Raw genomic sequence first — 19,432 nt, forward strand, 5'->3', positions numbered from 1 at the left:
AAAATACCATAAAATCATGCATTAATTACATGATAAATTGTACCAGGCAGCAATAGGTTGCCTTTGATTGCTATGTACTAACTGTGTATAAACAGTCTGTATGCTGTACCACTTTGTGAAATGTGTCGAGTACTCAGCTTACAGTATATAAGGGCTTTTTATAGATATTAAAGCAGACTGGGTCATCTGATGTCACACACTGTAACTCAAGTCAAATTTCTTTGGAGGGTTTTGTTTTGTTTTTTTAAATGGGATAAAGGGATATTAAATGAATTTTCATGCATACAAACTATTAAAACAAAATGGCGTCAGCCTATGTGTCCTGTTTGAATAAATCTTTGTGAAATATAGCCGCCATCTTGTGTTGCTCTATTTATTTTGGCGATAATATCGATTTTATGGCATCTTGTACACGAAGAGATGAAGACGCTGATGTAATTTTTGGGTTTTTGTTTTTTGCATCCTTGCTGCTCTCTCTTTATGCATAGCCTTAGGTATTGCGCTACAAAAGAGGCACACTGCCTCTTGATTTGTTCTGACATTTTCTAGTGCTTGAGTGTGTTGGGTCATCAACATGGAGAACATCATAAAATGCGCAGAGACAACAGTTTTGTTTGTTTGAATTAAAAATGAGGTGAACTCTTTTTTACAGACTCTCAATTTATATTGCATCAATACTAATTAAAACTGTTGTGAAGGTGATTGAAGTAATGATTGGAGTTGGACACGGTCTACGCTTTGCTCAATTTATTGTGGTTAGTAAAATATGTTTATTATTGTGGTTAGAATTTGGACTGGCACTGCAATATCCAGAAAAGTACAACAGTGAAAGCTATTCGTTGAGGAGTGCATGACCTTTGTGTACCATCCAGCTGTTAAGAGTTCATGTACGTCCCTCAACGGCTTGTCCCAAATTCATGCCACTGGGCTGAAAGCCAAAAAAGCATCAAATCATACATTATGGATCAATCTTCCTTCGTCTATCTGATGGCAAGATTGAACAACCCAAGTGTTCTTTTTTTTTTTTTTTTTATTCTGCGGCATTTATTCAGTTCTACTAATGCGGCGCATCAGCTAAAATATTGCTCGCAGCAAAACTGGAGATGAAAAAGATAGATATACATTAATATCCTTTCTGCGTGTATTCATTAATTATTCAAAACAGCATATGATGCACGATAGGAATTCCACAACATATGTTTGATTAGCAGGTGATGCATCATGAAACAGAATTGCTCACATTCTTTTTGATGTTTTTACCATCTGCAGAATTCTTAAGTACCGGGTCAGCGTTTAACCAGAACACGATCACAACCCGAAATGCTTGGGTGAGTGTAAACATTTCATTTTTGTTTCATCCGAATGTTCTTAAGCTAGTGTGCCGCAGACGATAGAAGATGCCTAATTTCTATTGTACGCGGACACAAAAGTAAATATGTGCCAACTAGGCCAGTGTGTCCCGCCAAAACAATTCCTCACTGTGCAACCAAAAAAGAAAAGGGGAGAAATGGCATTTTACCAGCTCACCTTTATCCATCCTTCCAAAGAATGGATTTTGGCACCTGACAGAGCTAGATAAGACAGGAGCTGCCACACAAAGCCAGAAAGGGAAAAAACACAACAGGCATAAAGTCAGGAGGAAGAGGAGGACACATGGGGGTGGGGGGGTATCAACCCTCTGAAGAAACAGTCAAAATGAGAATAATAGCATGAATGAGACTGTCCCAGATAATACAGAAAGAATAAAAGCAAGACAAAAGACGTGAGAGAAAAGGGAGATGACATTTCCCGTCGCACAGGGACGGAAGATGAGAGACGTGCACAACCAACAGAAAGCGACAGAAAGCGCAAAGAGCCAAAGAGGCGAGAAGAACCAAAGGGCATATGCAAGTGTGCTGCTGCACAACCAGATTGAAGGTTAATCCACTTTGTCCTGTTGCTGATGGAAAGTTGACAGCAGCAAACACGGCCACAACGAGCGTTCAATGTCAAGCAAGCAGCAATTAGCTCTCCGTGCTTCTCGCAGTTTGCCCACCCCAGGTTAAGGTTTACTTCTTATGTATGGATTTATAATTTGTTTTTAACTACACTGACTTAAAAGTAAATTATAATTCAGAACTGTAGGAGGGGTGGCTTGGAGCAACAAAATGCAATTATTCCTGTTTTTCTAAGAGTTACCGCCTCATAAAAAGATCAGAGACACTGTGATGTGGGCAGGGAATTTTAATCATGGCCACAACTGTGCGACATCCAGCACAGAAGAAGTCGGCCAACTTGTTCATGAAAGGAGACAGGACTACTTGCTTCCTTTGACAATATTTGCACACATCATCACACTGATGTTTTATTCCCTCTTGTATTCATTAGCATTTTGCCAATGAAACCAAAAGGTGTCTTTGATTTCTTGCTTTTAGTCTTCAATCGATAGCCACTCTTGCTTCAGAGCACACGCGAGGAGGACATGAGCAGATGGACAACACACACTTGCAAGATATGGACCAAAAAAAGAAAGGAATGCTGGGAAAGAGTCATCGAGATGTGTGAGGAGAACTGCAGTTTAAAAAGGGTGGACAGTAAGTGAGTTCAAAGGGAGGATGTGAAGATGATGAGGAGAGAGCTGAAAGTACTTTTGGATGGATGTCACCTGTCAATCGGCACCATTTGCCGCATCATAAACTCAATTAAAGTGCAATCTATATCAAGAATAAACAGCATTCATCCCTTCCTAAGGCTCCAACAACAAAATGACCAAATGTATTCTCATCAGCACCATCATTTTATGTTTGTTTTTTAATCCATCTCGAGGGACGGCCATTTTGCCACTTGCTGTCGACTGAAAATGACAGCTAGGTCTCAGGTCAACCAATCACGGCTTCGCTTGAGAAAACTGATTAGCCGTGATTGGTTGTGACCTGAAATCTAGCAACAGTGATGTCATTTTCAGGTGACAGAAAGTGGCAAAATGGCCGCCCGCTGAGATAGATAAAAACGGATGAATTCCACCAGTTTATTTCATATTTCACAGATAAAACATTCATCAGAAGACCTTGTTTAGATTAGTTAGTCCATAAAATTACAAAGAAAATGTTGGGGTTGACTTTCTCTTGAAAAAAAAAAAGCATTCTGCGGAAATTAGAAGTTTTGCTCTCTACCAACAAAGACGTTAAAGAAAAAAAACAAGCAAAAAAAAGATACAAGCGGTCCTGATTACTTCATAAAAGGAAGACAAGGCCTAAATCAATAGCTGCGTTTAAAGCGGAGTGATCAGCAGTGGAGCTTTGGTCAACTGACAGCACATAAAGCTGATGGATCGGTTTAGCCAAGACGTACTGCGCAAAATTAATTAAACGTACAGAAATCCATGATTATTGGACACGTCTATAATTAGTGGGTGTATGCGTGTGCTTTTTTGAAAATGAGTTCTTTGGAAGCAAAGCCAGTAAGTTCTCTAGTAAATCACTCACTCTGCAGGTATAAGGCCTCTTGTTTTGTACTGTTGGGCAGTCACCTAGAATGACCTCAAGCCCAACTCTATCAATCAGTTGGGAGAGTTTTCACTATACACACACTGTGCTCGTTTTTCGCTGACCGTGCACATCCTTTCTTGGTCTACTACTTGTGGTTTATTTTATGGCCTTGAGACGTGATTCTCAAAGTGCGGTACAACTACTTAAGTAAAGTTGCATTTAACTTTTAAGTTTTTTTGCGTTGGATTTTAAAGAACTTTTTATTTACGTACAATTTTAGGACAGAATTTTCCCATTTTTAAGTGCACTGTTAAACTTCAAACTGTGCATCATGTTGGAGTTAAATATTGTATACTTTTTAGCAGAAAAAACTCTTGTTTTTCATGTACACTTTTTAAGGTCAGTCATGATGTTTGGGACTCAAAAAGTATTTTCTTGGCTCATGGTGTGCGAGGTTTGAGAACCACTGGCTTAAGGAAATAGACATTTGCTGCATTTTAATTAAAAATAAATAAATAAATAACAAGTGTGCACACAGGAGTTTAGCCTGATAACATAATTAATCATCGTTTTCAGAAAACAGGAACAACAGAGTCACATTGTAATTGCAAGGGATTAACACCACAGGGTGAAGTCCTGAAGCTGCAGAATATCAATTCCACCAAGTTAAACCTCCCTCAGAGTAGTTGACAGCTGCCGGATCTGCAAATGTTCCAGTCTATTAGCGCCAATTATTTGTTTTCATACCGCTGATTGGAATCGCCTGAGTAATTCTTCATACTTTAATGCAATCATTCTAATGAAGCTGCACTGAAGATGATCATTGATCAACTTCAGGGGGCCTACAAACATACAAAGAAGATATTATGCTGACTGTTTTGCACTCTGCCTCCCTGAAATGCAAACTATTTTTGCACTGGTTTAATGGTCCGTGAAATCTTCCCAGTTGAAAGTGAAAAGCAGCCATGGAGCATTATCTTACACAAGCTATTGTTGTATTTCTAACCCTGAGCTAGTGGCATCTAGCGGTGAAAGTGGGATATGACAAAAGGAAACGGTTCTGCTGTTATGGAGGGGACTAACGCTTCCAGGTTTGTTCTAATTTTAGTGCATCACGGTCTAAACAGCCTCTACACCAGCAAGGCCGAAAGCGCCTTAATGTGGTTCCTGTGAGCTTCATTAAAAAACATGACACGCAAGCATCTTTGGCTGCAAAAGGCCATTTACGGTCAGTAATCAGCTGCCATCCAATTGCAATGATGCTTTGGCCACTTAACGCTAAAAGATGTGGCAGTTTTCCACCTTCTTATGCAATTCTTTTTTTGCAAACTCACTCCAATGTTTCCTTTTCACCTCACCGGACCCTCAACCTGCTTTGCTCACTGCTTGCGGGCCCTAAGGCAGAACACAGCACAACAGTTCTGCTACTACAGTGCACACTAATGAGGGATAACGTTGGCATGCAGAGCCAATTCATGAGGTAGCGGGAACTAGTGATTTCATTCGGAATATGTGCCCTGGGCGGTTTGTGTAAAAACAAATGGCAATGCTGCAACTATTACTGTCGTATGCCTCTCTTACATTCTGTTTATTTTTCATTAAATAAGCAATTTCTGTTCTTAAAACGTACTGAATTATAACTCCATATTAAATACAGAGACAATATTAACTGCTTTTATACTATTAGTTGGATCTGCCCAACAAAGTACATATTTTCTTAGCTGCCTAGTTCCAAAAATATGTCACTCTGCAAGAAGAAGACTGGATTAACGATGCAACGATTTTGCATAAAAACGGCACAGAGACAGAATCGGATTCAGCCTGGCTGATAATAAAAGTCAAAACAAAAGGTAAGCAGGGCTGCAATATTAGCAGGGATGAGCGTTAGCCAACAGCGATAAGCCCTGATAGCATTAGCATGAGGCAAAAGCACCGTCCCCCTCATATTGTTTAAGCCTCCTGAAACGGTATTTATATATCTTTACAAAAAAACATTGGAATTGTGAGAAGGTAGCAAAACCAACTCTGAATGTAGTAAACATAAACCTCGCCTGCTGATCTTCAACTGATCAGCCTGCTTAAAATAGAAGTGTGACACTCCACGAACACACAAATATCCTCTTAGGCATGCACACTCAAATACGCACAGGCAGGCCGATAAACACATGCACCCTCACCAGCAGCGTCCAGATGGGCCGAGCCAAGGGCACTCTAGCAAGGAAGGGTGAATGCCGAGTGATGCGGCAGAAGGTCTCGAGGACAGTTCACATTTCTCCCCGTATTTATGCAGCTATGTATTTAATATGCAAGGTCATGGCAGTGGCTTGACAGAGATAAGGAGCTCACCGCAGCTGTTGACAGAAATGATTCCAAACGGGTGACCCGGCCAGGTGGTTGGCTGTCCCCAGCAGGTTGGCGGAGATGCTTGGACAGGCGCCGGCCGGACTCCGCGAAGAAGTCGTAACGCAAACGAAATAAAGACTTTGTCTCTCGTGTTAAAACTACAAAGCGTGACGGAAAATAAACAAAAAATGGAATGAAAGGAAATGAAAACATGCCCAACGGAATTGATGTAAGAGGGGAAAGAAGTGATGAGCAGGATTAGTCAAATGGAGGCAAAGATAAATATCGGGTTTTGCTAAAAGCTGCTGCAACTACTTGACTCATTTCAAGTGACAGGGTAACCTTCAAAAACGGTACATGAAATCCTTAATTATGCATATCAAATGCTAATTGAAGCATCAAGTCCTCATGATGCAGTTCACTCCAAGAGAGCCGAGAACCAATGAAAAAATATATATTTGCAAGCCCTTCACCTTGAAGCAACTTTCAATGTGCAAATTAAAACACATTGTATCTTCACAGCTAAAGTAACTTATCTTTTTGTGTTTTTGTTCATCCACTAGAGAAAGGTACCAGAGAGGTGGCAGAAATAAAAGTGTCATGTGACCAAAGTAACAGAAATAGAAATTATAGTCTGTCTGTACAGTATGAGTAACACAATAACATGTAAATCATAAATTTGCCCAGTAGTGAAATGAAAAAGCATTTTCAAATGGCACAATGCATAACACAGGGATACTCGGATGTATCTTCAATAAAATGAGATTTATAGAGCAGGCACGGTGGTGCGTGACCTGTGACCGAAAGATTCCTTTTAACTCACAGACTATGGAGCCAAACTCCATTCAGTATTTAAACGCATTTAAACTACAAAACCAGTGAAACACCGCCCCCTCTGTGGTTGATCGAAGAACTGCAGGAATAGTTTCTCATTGCCGGATCTTCCTCTTCTAACTTCCTCCACTGCATGACTTGTTTATGGCACACAAATGCAATTTATATTTCAACAACATAATATCAATTTAATTTTCATCGATACAAAGTATCATTTGTATTTTACGCTGTCACAATGTTAAGGCAGTTATCAAAGACCAATGTAATGCTACAGTGATCGTGCCTTGGCACCATAACTCCACTAGAGGGCAGCAAACCACTACCCGCAATTCAATCTAGAAATATGTCATGCATACCTTTAACAAATTCACGGAGGCGCACAGCTTCACTATTAAGAGTTTTGCCAAAACAACACAAGGATTCGCCAAGTATAGACAATGGCTTTATGAGTAGGTCATGTAACAAAAACAATCACAAACAATACGCATTCATGTAGGGGAGAGATGTAGAACTATAAATAGGTGGTAATAGAAGGATAAGATACAATAACAAAAACAAAGAGTTGTTCATGAATACAATTCAGTGGTCAGACTATGTCAGTTACTTCCCAATAAAATGTTTAGAAAGGATTTGCGTGACGAGGCAAAAATACGGGTCGCGGTTGCAAAATGGCTGGCACAAAGGCAAAGTGAGTTTTCAAAAGTTCTTCAAGCGGGTTAATGCTGGTTGAATCAGTCTTGTATTCCTGTTGTTTCATTCTTAACTTTGCTTCCACAATGACCTCACATTCGCCTCATAACGTATAAAAATTTTCTCTGCAAATTACGCAGATAGCTGGGCACTAACTTTATAGGCCGAGTGTTGCCGTTTTCCTACAGATGCGTATTAAGAAATCCACAGTTGACACTGGTCCCCAACATCTCCAAAGTTTTTACGCATCTAACAATAAAAGGTGATTAGAAATGTCAAGTTCTTCAGCAAAACAGAGGGAAATGAAGGCACAGATTTGGAGTACCAAACACGTTTGCACACACACGCTGGTGTATGCCGAAAGGGATTTGATTCCACTAACTACTGCACTACAGAAAGGTTGTTTATCTTCAGCGCGAGTTGTTTTTACCGGTTCCAAAACTGCAGCGGGTCCAATCATATGCTAACATTGTAAACAACAGCGTAACAAACGATAGTATCTGGTAGGAAGGCGGGTTGAATCAAACACTACAAAAGGATCGGTGATGGAAAATTGCCTAAAGCAATATGAGATATTTAAATGGGTTGACAAAAAAAATGGATTTAAGATTTTAAATTTGTGATCCTAAAACAATATATTAAAGATATCTGAAATAATGTGCTCCATTGAAGTCAGCAGCATGAGTCTCCCATGTCTGTCACCGTGTACTTGAGTCCAAATGGGACTAGGCTAGCTTGGTGCACCAATAATGAGATATATTTTTTCAAATTAGCACCTTTCTGGCAATGATACTAAATAATATTGAAGATTGTTTAAAACAACTCTCATTTTGGCTGTAATTATATTATGCCGATCTAGCTATGGTTTTGGTGACTGCAAAGTTAACTGAATCTATTTTGTTACCTTTAAAGGCTTAATATTTTCTTGTTTTCTAAAGACATACAGCACCAAGTTCTGACTGAGTGTACTAAAAGGTATGCTTGTTGATATTTTAATTGGTGACTCCCTGCTGACTGACTCCAAGAAAGTGAGACTATGTGCGTTGCTCCTTCAGTTTAGATGTTTCTCCCTCCGTTGATGACGTTGCCGCCAGGGGGGGCGATGTGGATGGAGTCCAGAATGGGGCGCAATATCTGGCCAAACGGTCTGGAGATGAAAGCAGATTGGTACCCTCAACAGAATCCTTGCACAATTATTGAATCATACCTCAAGTGGAGTATGAGGTATTAAGGACTGTCACATTCACATGACAAAAGATTTGACTTGAAAATTGAAACCTTTTTTTATTTATGTATACAACATCTCCCTAAATTTGCACATCTAAATTTTATATATATATATATATATATATATATATATATATATATACATATATATATATATATATTGTTTGCATCACATCATTACAGATCATTGCATCATTACACAAGTCACCTTGTTTGTTCCCGACTGATATACATATAAATAAATAAAAAGTCATCATACATATGTTTTTTTGCTGTTTGTCTAGGCAAAGACCCAAATAGAAAGGCAATTTTAATCTGAATGATTTTTTTGCCTGATTAAGTCATACAAAATATAAAGCTTAGACTAATTAAAGTGGACAAGCGTGGTTGAACTCACGTGGAGAGGACTTCGGACGGGAGGTCGGTGATGTAGGAGGGGATGGACGTGCCCGTTAGGAACTGAGCAACCTCGTTGGTGAACGTGTTGCAATTGTGCTCAAACAGTCGATACCTGTCACCTCTGAAAAAGTGGATGCGATGTGATTGGTCATTCCCAATGATTATGTTTAGGTATTCCTTCAATGGTTTAAACAATAGGTAGAAGTTATTCTATTGAAATTATTTTGTTGACGTACACTTTCTGTGTTACCATAGTTGCATTCCTGAACCAAGCAAGTACAACATTTTTTTTAAGTCATTTATGTAAATCCATCCAAACAATCATAAATGGTGTGAATGAGTCGTAAAGGCACCTGTAAGTGCTTTCTCCCAAAGACGACAGATATTCCATGAAGATATCCTCTGAAACTTCGGTCTCACCGAGTTCCACAACTGTGTCTGGAGGTCCCAGCATTGTTCCACCCTGGAAAACGCACCACCTTATTACTGGGCCATTCTGAGGTTTTTGTTTTGTTTTATAAACTGAATTTGAAACAGGATATAATAGTTTTTGAGAGCAATCTGAGATACACAATAGAAACCTGCAACAATCCTGGTCAGTTGATTTAGATGTGTTGCAGCAGAGACACGTGGAAAAGGCAGAACAGCTATGGTTCCCAATAAATAAATTAAACGATATAAGTAGGCAATATTGTAAAACAGTAGACTGTAAAATAAACTTACAGGTGGACAGCTGGAGATTCCTTCACCTCCGAAAAAGAACTCATCCCCATATGCTACTATGGCTGTGTGCCTAGAGAAGAATAACACAGACTGTGTTGCAGTATTATTCTAGAATGGACTGGAACAATTATGCATGGGTTTTATAACATCCTAGAACCCACCACAGCACCAATCAGAAGATAGTTTCAAAATTATCTAATCTCCTTAGGGCCCCAATACTATCCTAGCAGTCAAGCAAACTTGAAATGACTAAGCGATTTAAGTAGCAATGCCAATTCATAAAACTTGGTTTCATACCATATTCCATCCAGTTGTTTTCCTGTTAAATAGAAAGAAAAAAATGCGTTAGAAAGTGAAGGGGGTTAATAAATAATTACAATATCAAATCAAAATGAAGCATTTTTAGCATTTTTGCATTTAACGATCAAATGTCAACAGGAACATGCATTAAATTTGGCACATTGTTTACACACGCCTTGAAACGGTGTTAACTATATTTTAATAACAAACAAATAAACAAACATTGTTTAGTATAAGCAAAAAGCCGACGGCGTGATGCTAGTGACACCGGGGTAAACATCTCATTTAATGTACTCACCCAGCATGATAGGACTGAGGTTGCGTGCCATACCCCTTGACAGATCGTAAATATATAACTGTACATTGTATCTTGTACAATTTTTCTCCATCGCGAAAGCTTTTGGAAAGGAGATTTGGTGTCAGCTGTCTACGATTGAAATCTTTCGAGTCACAGCGGAATGGGAGGGCCTTTCAATATGACGTCATTAAGTAAAACAAGCTTTTCCGATTTTAGTACTTTCAAAATAAAGGTTTCTACAAGAAGCGGTCACAAATATAGTTTATTTCTTCAACTGTGAAACCACTGGAAGGCGCTGTCTCCTTAGTTTTAGTTGGCGTGGATTTCAACGTAAAGGGTTAATTTGCAAATGACGCCAAGTTTCGAGGTTTATCATTGGGGGGGTGGAAATAAGGAGAAGAAGCGTAGTCTGAGCTCACGAGCTCCGCCAACTCATTTGTACCAAAATAGCTTGGCGACGGCTGAGCCACTGACATCATTGTAGAAATGGCTGCCACCGGAGTGCTTCCCTTTATACGAGGGGTGGACCTCAGTGGGAACGACTTTAAAGTAAGAATTTCATACCCAATTCACCTATCTCTTTTGCTTGTCTGTGGTTTTTTTTTTTATCAAACTGACAAAATTCGAGCCAGGTGGACGGAACCACAAACGATTAAAGAACAAAACAGTAGTAGCTTAGCTCTATGCTAGCTGGGCGTTAGCCAGTTATCAGATATTTGTCATGAGACAGTACACTTAAACCTTTGTGTCCCAAATAAATACAAAGTGCAATTCCTCTCTAATCACTATTACTAAGTTTAGCATTTTATTATGGAGAATATAATTGAATTCACACCTAAATTCAGCGACAACATTCGCTAACAAGTGGGCAAACTTGGTTAACGGATATAAGACGAACGATAAACAAAGAATAAAATGGGTTATTCGAGTCAGGGAATCTATTGGTCATATTTAGTAGTTTGACAGCACTGACAGCTGCGTCGAGATGTGTTATTTATGCATCCGTTAATAAACGTGTAACAATAAATGTTTACTGCGACTAACTTCCATTACACTTTTGACAATAACAGTATCAATTCAATGTACAGCACGTAGACATTTTTAAACCACCTGGTTCGTATAGCTAATTTGTTACTATAGATGACAAGTAATGTTATTTCTCATTTAAATATAACACATTTTGTGTTGATTTTTAATATCTAGTAAACTGGAGCTTTTAAGTTGAGGAATTTAGACATAATGTACTCAACTGTTGCCATGTAAACAAACATCATTAAGGCTGTTGTAAATGTTTGATCTTCTGTGTTTTGTAACCTTAGGGAGGATATTTCCCCGAGCATGTTAAATGCATGAGTAGCCTGCGATGGCTCAAACTGAACAGGACTGGACTGTGTTACCTCCCGGAGGAGATCTCGTCTCTGCAGAAGTTGGTGAGAACATTACTGTTTACTTTTTTGTGTGGCGTCTGTTTATTGTATGTTGGATAATCTTAGCACTGGTATTTTGCACCTGAAGTAAGAATATTTGTGCAATATGTTTTCTAGTCTGACACCAGCATGCAGTCAATCTCAATGTGTCAAGTAGTATTGCGTTAGAGTGTTGTAACAAGTGTTGCTCCAAACACACTTCTTTGGAAATGAATTTGGGGTAATCAAGAAAAGATTGCATCACTAGACTTCTTTGAGGAAATCTTATCTATATCTGTTTAGATGCCCCATATCTCTGATGGGATTAGTGTGTCCACTAAACCTAATTTGTTTATTTCCAATTTAAATGTACCGTTAAATGAGATTATCTTGCGCGTGTGTGCGTTTTGTTTTAAATCTTGAAATCATTGAATCACTTCTTACCTTTGTGTTTCTTGTTCTATTCCTCAGGAGCATATCTCAGTGAGCCACAACAGTTTGACCACCTTACATGGGGAGCTCTCCAGTTTGCCAAACTTGAGGGTAATTAACATGTACACAATACAATATACTGGCAGAAACATTGAGATGAAACCAAATCTGTTGCGGGACGCTGGAAACAATTTTGTGTAATTGTAATGATCTGTTCCAAGGTTAACCCCTGTACAAAAAAAAAAAAAACATAGCCTCTTCCCACAAAGTCTGAATCTGCTGACTAGGCTCCGCACTGTACATGCAGTTCCTCTTTTATCAAAAAAAGTTAACCTATTGCCAGAACATGACTTGACTTAGTCAATTCTAATTTAATCTACAATAACAGTGTTTTCCTTTGTGTGCAGGCTGTGGTTGCCCGTGCCAACAACCTAAAAAACTCTGGCGTTCCTGATGACATCTTTCAACTTGATGACCTCTCTGTGCTGGTATACAATTTATTTATTTTTATTTTCACCAGTGCAATTTATTTTTTTATTTTCACCAATGCGGCAGAACATAACTAAACTTTGATTAACTCATAGGACCTAAGCTACAACCAGCTGACAGAGGTCCCCAGAGACCTTGAGAACAGCAGGAACATGCTCGTCCTCAACCTGAGCCACAACGGCATCGACTCAATCCCCAATCAGCTGTTCATCAATCTGACAGACCTGCTCTATCTGGACCTGAGCGACAACAAGCTTGACAGCTTGCCACCACAAATGAGACGTCTGGTTCATTTACAGACTCTCATCCTTAACAACAACCCGCTCATGCATGCACAGTTGCGGTAAGAAGACGCAACCTTTCTAATTATGATCATTTATTATCAAAAAAAAAAAGCAGCATCTTGAAATGTCTCTGGATTATTTTTGCTCCTTCTCTGTGAGCAGCCAGCTGCCTGCCATGGTGGCATTGCAAACGCTCCACTTGAGGAACACCCAGAGAACACAGAGCAATATGCCCACAAGCCTGGAGGGTCTGTTGAATCTAGCAGGTAACACTGTCTTATTTTTTTCAATGGCCATTTAAAACCGATTGACAGCCTCTTTCCCTCCCTACAGATGTTGACCTGTCTTGCAATGACCTGACTCGGGTGCCGGAGTGCCTCTATTCACTGGGCAGTTTGAAAAGACTCAATTTAAGTAGTAATCAGATTACAGAACTGTCGCTCTGCATCGACCAGTGGACCCAACTCGAAACGCTGAACCTTAGTCGCAACATGCTTACCTCATTGCCTGTAAGGATTTTTGAGGTTTGTTTACTTCACGTAATCTACAAACATAAATAACTCAAAACTCTTGTTTTCATCTAGTCGGCCATCTGTAAGCTTTCCAAATTAAAAAAGCTGTACTTAAACTCCAACAAACTGGACTTTGATGGAGTTCCGCCTGGTATGGGAAAATTATCCAATCTCACAGAGTTCATGGCGGCTAACAACAACCTTGAACTCATCCCCGAGGGACTTTGTCGGTGAGTTCAAGAGATTATACAGCGTATAGGATAACACCACATATATTACCTTTTTTTTTTTTTCGTTATGCAGTTGTGGCAAGCTGAAGAAGCTCGTGCTGAACAAAAACCGCCTCGTGACACTGCCGGAGGCCGTCCATTACTTGACTGACTTAGAGGTATAAGACAAAGCTCACACATTTTTGAATTGTAAAAACAAACAATATGATCTTATGTTCATCTTTCTAGATGCTGGATGTGCGCGAGAATCCTTGCCTAGTGATGCCTCCGAAACCCGTCGATAAAGCGAGCGAGTGGTACAACATCGACTTCTCCCTGCAGAATCAACTGCGGCTGGCTGGAGCCTCGCCTGCCATCGTGGCCGCTGCCGGAGGAGGTGAAAACTACACTATGGAACAAATTGACACGCATGGTTCCAAAAATAATATTTACCCGTTTGAAAATTCACACGCATGAGTTTTGTCGTGTGCGCAGGGGCCGGCTCCAAAGATCCCCTGGCGAGGAAGATGAGGCTAAGAAGGAGGAAGGATAATTCTCAGGATGATCAGGCTAAGCAGGTGCTGAAGGGCATGAGTGATGTTGCACAAGAGAAGAAAAACCTGGAGGTGAAAAAAGTAGCTTCAAATGAAAAGTGCTTTTCAATGTGCAGAGGAAGAATGATGACCTTGTGGCCATTTTGTAGGAAAATGGAGATTTAAAATACGCAGATTTAAAGGTGCGGCGCTGGGATAAGGGTCTGGAGAAGCCTCAACTGGACTACTCCGAGTTCTTTACAGATGATGCGGGGCAGGTAATGTTCCGTCTCTGGAAACTGCATGCTATTATTTTTCCTCATTGTGTCACAAATGCACCGTCAGCATATCCTTTCCATTTCAGGTGCCAGGCGTGAGCGTGTGGCAAATTGAAAATTTTGTTCCCATGCAAGTAGATGAAACATTCCACGGGAAGTTTTACGAGGCCGACTGCTACATCGTCCTCAAGGTAACCTAACGCGACCGGCCGTCACTTACATGAATTCATCAATACACGGCTGAAAGTATTCCCTCACTGTCTTGTTCGTAGACGTTCTTGGATGACAACGGAGCGTTGAACTGGCAGATCTTCTACTGGATCGGCCAAGAAGCCACGCTGGACAAGAAGGCCGGCTCCGCCATCCATGCTGTCAACCTCAGGAATTTCCTTGGAGCCGAGTGCAGGACAATCAGGGAAGAGATGGGAGACGAGAGCGAAGAGTTTAGTGAAGTATGTGAAAACAGTTTTTTCATATCTCGCCGGCGCACGTCAACATTGCTGTCTTTCGTTCGTTCAAGGTATTCAACAATGAGATATCATACATCGAGGGAGGCACTTCCAGTGGCTTCTACTCTGTGGAGGACACACATTATCCTGTCAGGTAGGTGCCACTCTTAGCACAGGAAAAGGTTCAATACATTACAAACCCACCAAAACATTTGTGTTTCTTCAGGCTGTACAGAGTTTACGGCAAGAAAAACATCCGACTGGAGTCGGTACCTGTGAACGCTAGCTCCCTTGATCCACGGTACCTCTCTTTGCTCATTTGCATATTCACCATTTGTCGACTGCTGCGTTTGTGATACTTGAGGACAATAGCGGTTTGATTTCTTCTTTCTGTTTTGGCAGCTTTGTGTTCCTGTTGGACAATGGACTGGAACTCTTTATCTGGAGGGGAGCCAATGCTACGCTGAGTGGCACTACAAAGGCCAGGTCAGGGGATAATAATAATAGTTGGCGCAGGAGTTAATAGAGAGTTCAAAAAGATTTGATCTTTTCTCCTTTTAGGTTATTTGCAGAGAAGATCAATAAGAATGAGCGGAAGGGTAAGGCAGAAATTACAACTCTAAAGCAGAATCAAGAGCCTCCAAATGTCTGGGAGTTACTGGGAGGACAACCGGAGGAGATCAAAAAACACGTTCCAGATGACTTCTCAGCTATCAGACCCAAACTTTACAAGGTCAATTTGGATTTGGGTAGCAATCAAAGACACAAAAGTACTGAGTGGGATTGTCGATGTTGTCTTTTAGGTGGGTTTGGGTCTTGGCTATCTGGAGCTTCCTCAGATTAACTACAAACTGTCTGTGGAGCACAAAGACCACAAGATCAAACTGGACACACTGCCAGAGCTCAGATTGGTATGTGCCAAAACAGAATCACAACTCATGAGCCCCATAAAGTACAAATTGTACACAAATCACGCTTGCCAGTTTCCATGTGACCTACTTTCATCATCGTCTTCAATTTTCAGTTGCAGTCACTGCTGGACACCAAGTGCGTGTACATTCTAGACTGCTGGTCTGACGTGTTCATCTGGATCGGGAGGAAGTCTCCTCGACTCGTACGAGCCGCCGCCTTAAAACTGGGTCAGGAGATCTGCTCCATGCTGCACCGGCCCAAACACGCATGCGTCACCCGGAACCTAGAGGGCACAGAGTGCCAGGTAAACAATTCCTGCCATACTTTTTTGTTCTTGGACTTGCAAAAAAAAATCAATTGTTGATAAACTCTTTCATTCTGTGTTGTTGTTTTTTTAATTAAAATAGTTTTGACCAAATTGTGTTTATAAAACAGATATGGTGAATTGAAAACGCTCGTCTCCTTTTCACCAGGTGTTTAAATCCAAATTCAAGAACTGGGACGACGTGCTGAAGGTTGACTACACCAGAGCTGCGGAGACGGTGCAGCAGACCGACAACCTACAGGGCAAGGTCATTGATAAGACACGATAAGGCACATTTATCTTCATCGAGACGATGGCTTTACTTCACAGGGGGTGGGTTTCTTTGTTTTGTCTGCCAGGTGAAGAAAGACACAGAGCAGAAAGACCAGATGAAAGCCGACCTCACGGCGCTTTTCCTTCCCCGGCAGCCGGCCATGCCGCTCACAGAGGCAACAACGCACACTTAGTGACCAGACCACAAACTGGCGGCCTCCGCTCATGTTTTTCCCCATTCTGCGTGTAGGCTGAGCAGCTGATGGAGGAGTGGAACGAGGATCTGGACGGCATGGAAGGATTCGTACTGGAGGGCAAAAAGTTTGCTCGTCTCCCAGAGGAGGAGTTCGGACACTTTTTCACTCAGGATTGCTACGTCTTCCTCTGCAGGTGTGTGTGTGTGTGTGTGTTCCTTTCATGTAGGAATTGGGGGGGAAAAAATTGGATAACATAATAAAGAGTTGTGTTAAACCATCTCACCATAGATACTGGGTGCCCGTGGAGTACGAGGACGACGAGGAGAAGAAAGAAGGCGAAGACAAGGGAAAAGAGGAGGACAAACAGCCCGAGGAAGACTTTGAATGTGTGGTGTACTTCTGGCAGGGTAGACAAGCCTCCAACATGGGCTGGCTCACCTTCACCTTCTCTCTGCAGAGGAAGTTTGAAAGCCTCTTCCCGGGAAAACTCAAGGTAAAACACGCCAAGCGTGACGCCACCAAACAAAGGAATCATCCGCTCCGGGTTGTCTTTCAGGTGGTGCGTATGACCCAGCAGCAGGAGAACCTCAAGTTCTTGTCACACTTCAAAAGGAAGTTCATCATCCACAAAGGGAAGAGGAAACAAAATACGGATTCAGCCCAGCCCTCACTCTATCACATCCGCACTAACGGGAGTGCACTTTGCACCAGGTAACGACGCTGCAAACAAAAAAAGCGGGCACTTGCCCGTGTGGCATTTAGGGAGCGTCTGTGAATGACATTATTCTGTTGAGTAGGGAGGAATACAGAAAAGAATCATTGAGTCACTTCTCTCTATTAGAACCATCCAGATTGGAACGGACTCCAGCAATCTCAACTCGGAGTTCTGCTTCATTCTCAAAGTGGGTAGTGGTTCATCTTTGAGATTTTTAACGTCCACTCACCTACTCGCTCGTGGCCCACGCAGGTCCCCTTTGAGAGCACAGACAACCAGGGCATCGTTTACACTTGGGTGGGCCGAGCCGCCGATCCCGACGAGGCCAAGCTGGCCGAGGACATCATGAACAGCATGTTTGATGACACCTACAGCAAGCAGGTACCACAACGGGAACATTACAGGCATTTGTTAAAAAAAAACACTACACATCATAGTTTTCATTTCAAAACATTCAGAAAAAAAAAGAAAAAAAACTTACCCTAGTTTTTACATTTTGCTCTCCAAGGTCATCAATGAGGGGGAGGAACCTGAAAACTTTTTCTGGGTCGGCATCGGTGCACAGAAGCAGTACGACGAGGATGCCGAGTACATGAAATATGCTCGTCTCTTCAGGTGAGCTTCAAGCCAGCAGCACGGTTAATGTGAACATTTTCAACAAAGACACTCGAACGTGTTTATTGGAGTTCAAAATACAAAATTCAATTCCTCTTAGGTGTTCCAATGAGAAAGGTTATTTCTCAGTGTCAGAGAAGTGCTCCGACTTCTGCCAGGACGATTTGGCTGATGATGACATCATGTTGCTCGATAACGGCCAAGAGGTAAGAGAGATAAGTCGCTTTGGGTCGAAGTTAAACATAACTGTGTCACCTGCAGGTGTACATGTGGGTCGGTACTCAGACGAGCCAAGTGGAGATCAAACTGAGTCTCAAAGCCTGTCAGGTCAGTAAAGTCTCGGGTTTTTTTTGGTTTTGCTCTTGGCCACGCTGTATTTTTGCTCTCTGTCTTTTCGCAGGTGTATATCCAGCACATGCGCTCCAAAGAAACTCAGCAACCCCGAAAGCTGCGACTGGTGCGCAAGGGAAACGAGCCGCACTGCTTCACACGCTGCTTCCACGCTTGGGGGGATTTCAAAACTCCCCCCGCGTAGACACTCGCACGCATCCGGCTGCCAACTTTCTCGACTGCAGGGTGTCCCAAACTTTTTCCGCTCATCAATATTACAAGGATGACATCTCAATTTACTTCAAATATATCATAGCAAATCAACTTAGAATAACTAAAAGCAATGAAAAATCCACAAGGATAAGGACTATTTGTCCAAATGGCGTTCGATGGTCGTTAGGATGATATAGAACAGCAAATCTGCACACTGCTGAGATTGTTTGGATGAGACATTCGTGCCGTAAATGCTCAGTGCCATTTTGCACAGCTCGTCTGAAGCACGTTTTGGAATTGAAGACTGTTAGGACTTTAGCTCTTGGGTGGAATGTTTATTTTGGACATACTTGATGTTACATCCATACACTGATGGTGATGCCGCACGCCTTTTTGCCAGACACGCCAGCTATATCGACGCTTCGTATCGTGCAGTCATCAGAAACCCTTATTCATTCGGGCTAAAGTTGCGCAATTTTACGGGTTTAAAATCTATTGTTTGGATAATATTAATGGGAGAGAGCATATCACATAAGTTAATTTTTTTTTCTTTTCAACATTGAAGAACAGACAGACGATTCATGTGCTTGTACGAGCATGATATTTACAAATTTATGAGGTTGACTGTGTGCCTGGTAAATGTTTAAGTCTCACAAGCACATACGAATGTGCCCATGCTTGTGATGCCACCTGCAGATGCTATATTTATGTATTTTATATGACAAAAAAATTAAATCATCACATCAATGTTATTTTGTGTTTCAGCAGCAAGGCTTGGAATCAACTAATGTAACAAGAGCTGTAATTTTGACTTATATTTGAGATCTCTCTCACAGTTCTATATCGATCCATGCACCTACAGATCTATTTCGATCCATGCACCTACAGATCTATCAATCCATGCACCTACAGATCGATATCAATCCATGCACCTACAGATCTATATCATCCATGCACCTACAGATCTATATCAATCCATGCACCTACAGATCTATATCAA

The 19,432-nt window shown here is 41.2% G+C and overlaps 2 protein-coding genes across 3 annotated transcripts in view; one reads left to right on the forward strand and one right to left on the reverse strand.

Annotated features, from left to right (window-relative positions):
• Positions 1 to 10,476, reverse strand: part of desi1a (desumoylating isopeptidase 1a) — a 41,419-nt gene extending 30,943 nt beyond the window's left edge. Inside the window, exons 1-6 of one of the 2 annotated variants that reach the window (XM_085933924.1) lie at positions 10,282 to 10,473; positions 9,981 to 10,002; positions 9,684 to 9,753; positions 9,314 to 9,423; positions 8,959 to 9,081; positions 7,065 to 8,481 (exon numbers count right to left, since the gene is read on the reverse strand). In XM_085933924.1, coding sequence (XP_085790050.1) covers positions 8,391 to 8,481; positions 8,959 to 9,081; positions 9,314 to 9,423; positions 9,684 to 9,753; positions 9,981 to 10,002; positions 10,282 to 10,372 — 507 coding nt within the window. In that variant the 5' untranslated portion in view covers positions 10,373 to 10,473 and the 3' untranslated portion in view covers positions 7,065 to 8,390. Of the gene's footprint in view, positions 1 to 7,064; positions 8,482 to 8,958; positions 9,082 to 9,313; positions 9,424 to 9,683; positions 9,754 to 9,980; positions 10,003 to 10,281 lie in introns of those variants that run through there. The other variant, XM_085933925.1, reaches the window with a different exon arrangement.
• A 65-nt stretch (positions 10,477 to 10,541) lies between these two features.
• flii (FLII actin remodeling protein) lies at positions 10,542 to 19,184 on the forward strand. The gene is made up of 31 exons (XM_085933922.1): positions 10,542 to 10,830; positions 11,601 to 11,711; positions 12,159 to 12,230; positions 12,527 to 12,607; positions 12,704 to 12,951; positions 13,055 to 13,158; positions 13,226 to 13,401; positions 13,477 to 13,634; positions 13,708 to 13,792; positions 13,863 to 14,010; positions 14,109 to 14,239; positions 14,317 to 14,424; positions 14,511 to 14,615; positions 14,697 to 14,876; positions 14,945 to 15,027; positions 15,100 to 15,174; positions 15,276 to 15,359; positions 15,435 to 15,606; positions 15,677 to 15,784; positions 15,898 to 16,089; positions 16,259 to 16,357; positions 16,449 to 16,538; positions 16,613 to 16,752; positions 16,848 to 17,052; positions 17,116 to 17,270; positions 17,401 to 17,461; positions 17,527 to 17,655; positions 17,783 to 17,889; positions 17,990 to 18,095; positions 18,151 to 18,216; positions 18,290 to 19,184. Exons 1-31 carry the CDS (start codon positions 10,768 to 10,770, stop codon positions 18,422 to 18,424), a joined length of 3,777 nt encoding a protein of 1,258 aa, XP_085790048.1. The 5' UTR covers positions 10,542 to 10,767; the 3' UTR covers positions 18,425 to 19,184.
• Positions 19,185 to 19,432: the final 248 nt, after the last annotated feature.

Source organism: Syngnathus leptorhynchus, chromosome 16 (assembly GCF_054491065.1).
Source record: "Syngnathus leptorhynchus isolate UIUO chromosome 16, UIUO_Slep, whole genome shotgun sequence".
In the NCBI taxonomy this organism is placed as follows: Eukaryota; Metazoa; Chordata; class Actinopteri; order Syngnathiformes; family Syngnathidae; genus Syngnathus; species Syngnathus leptorhynchus.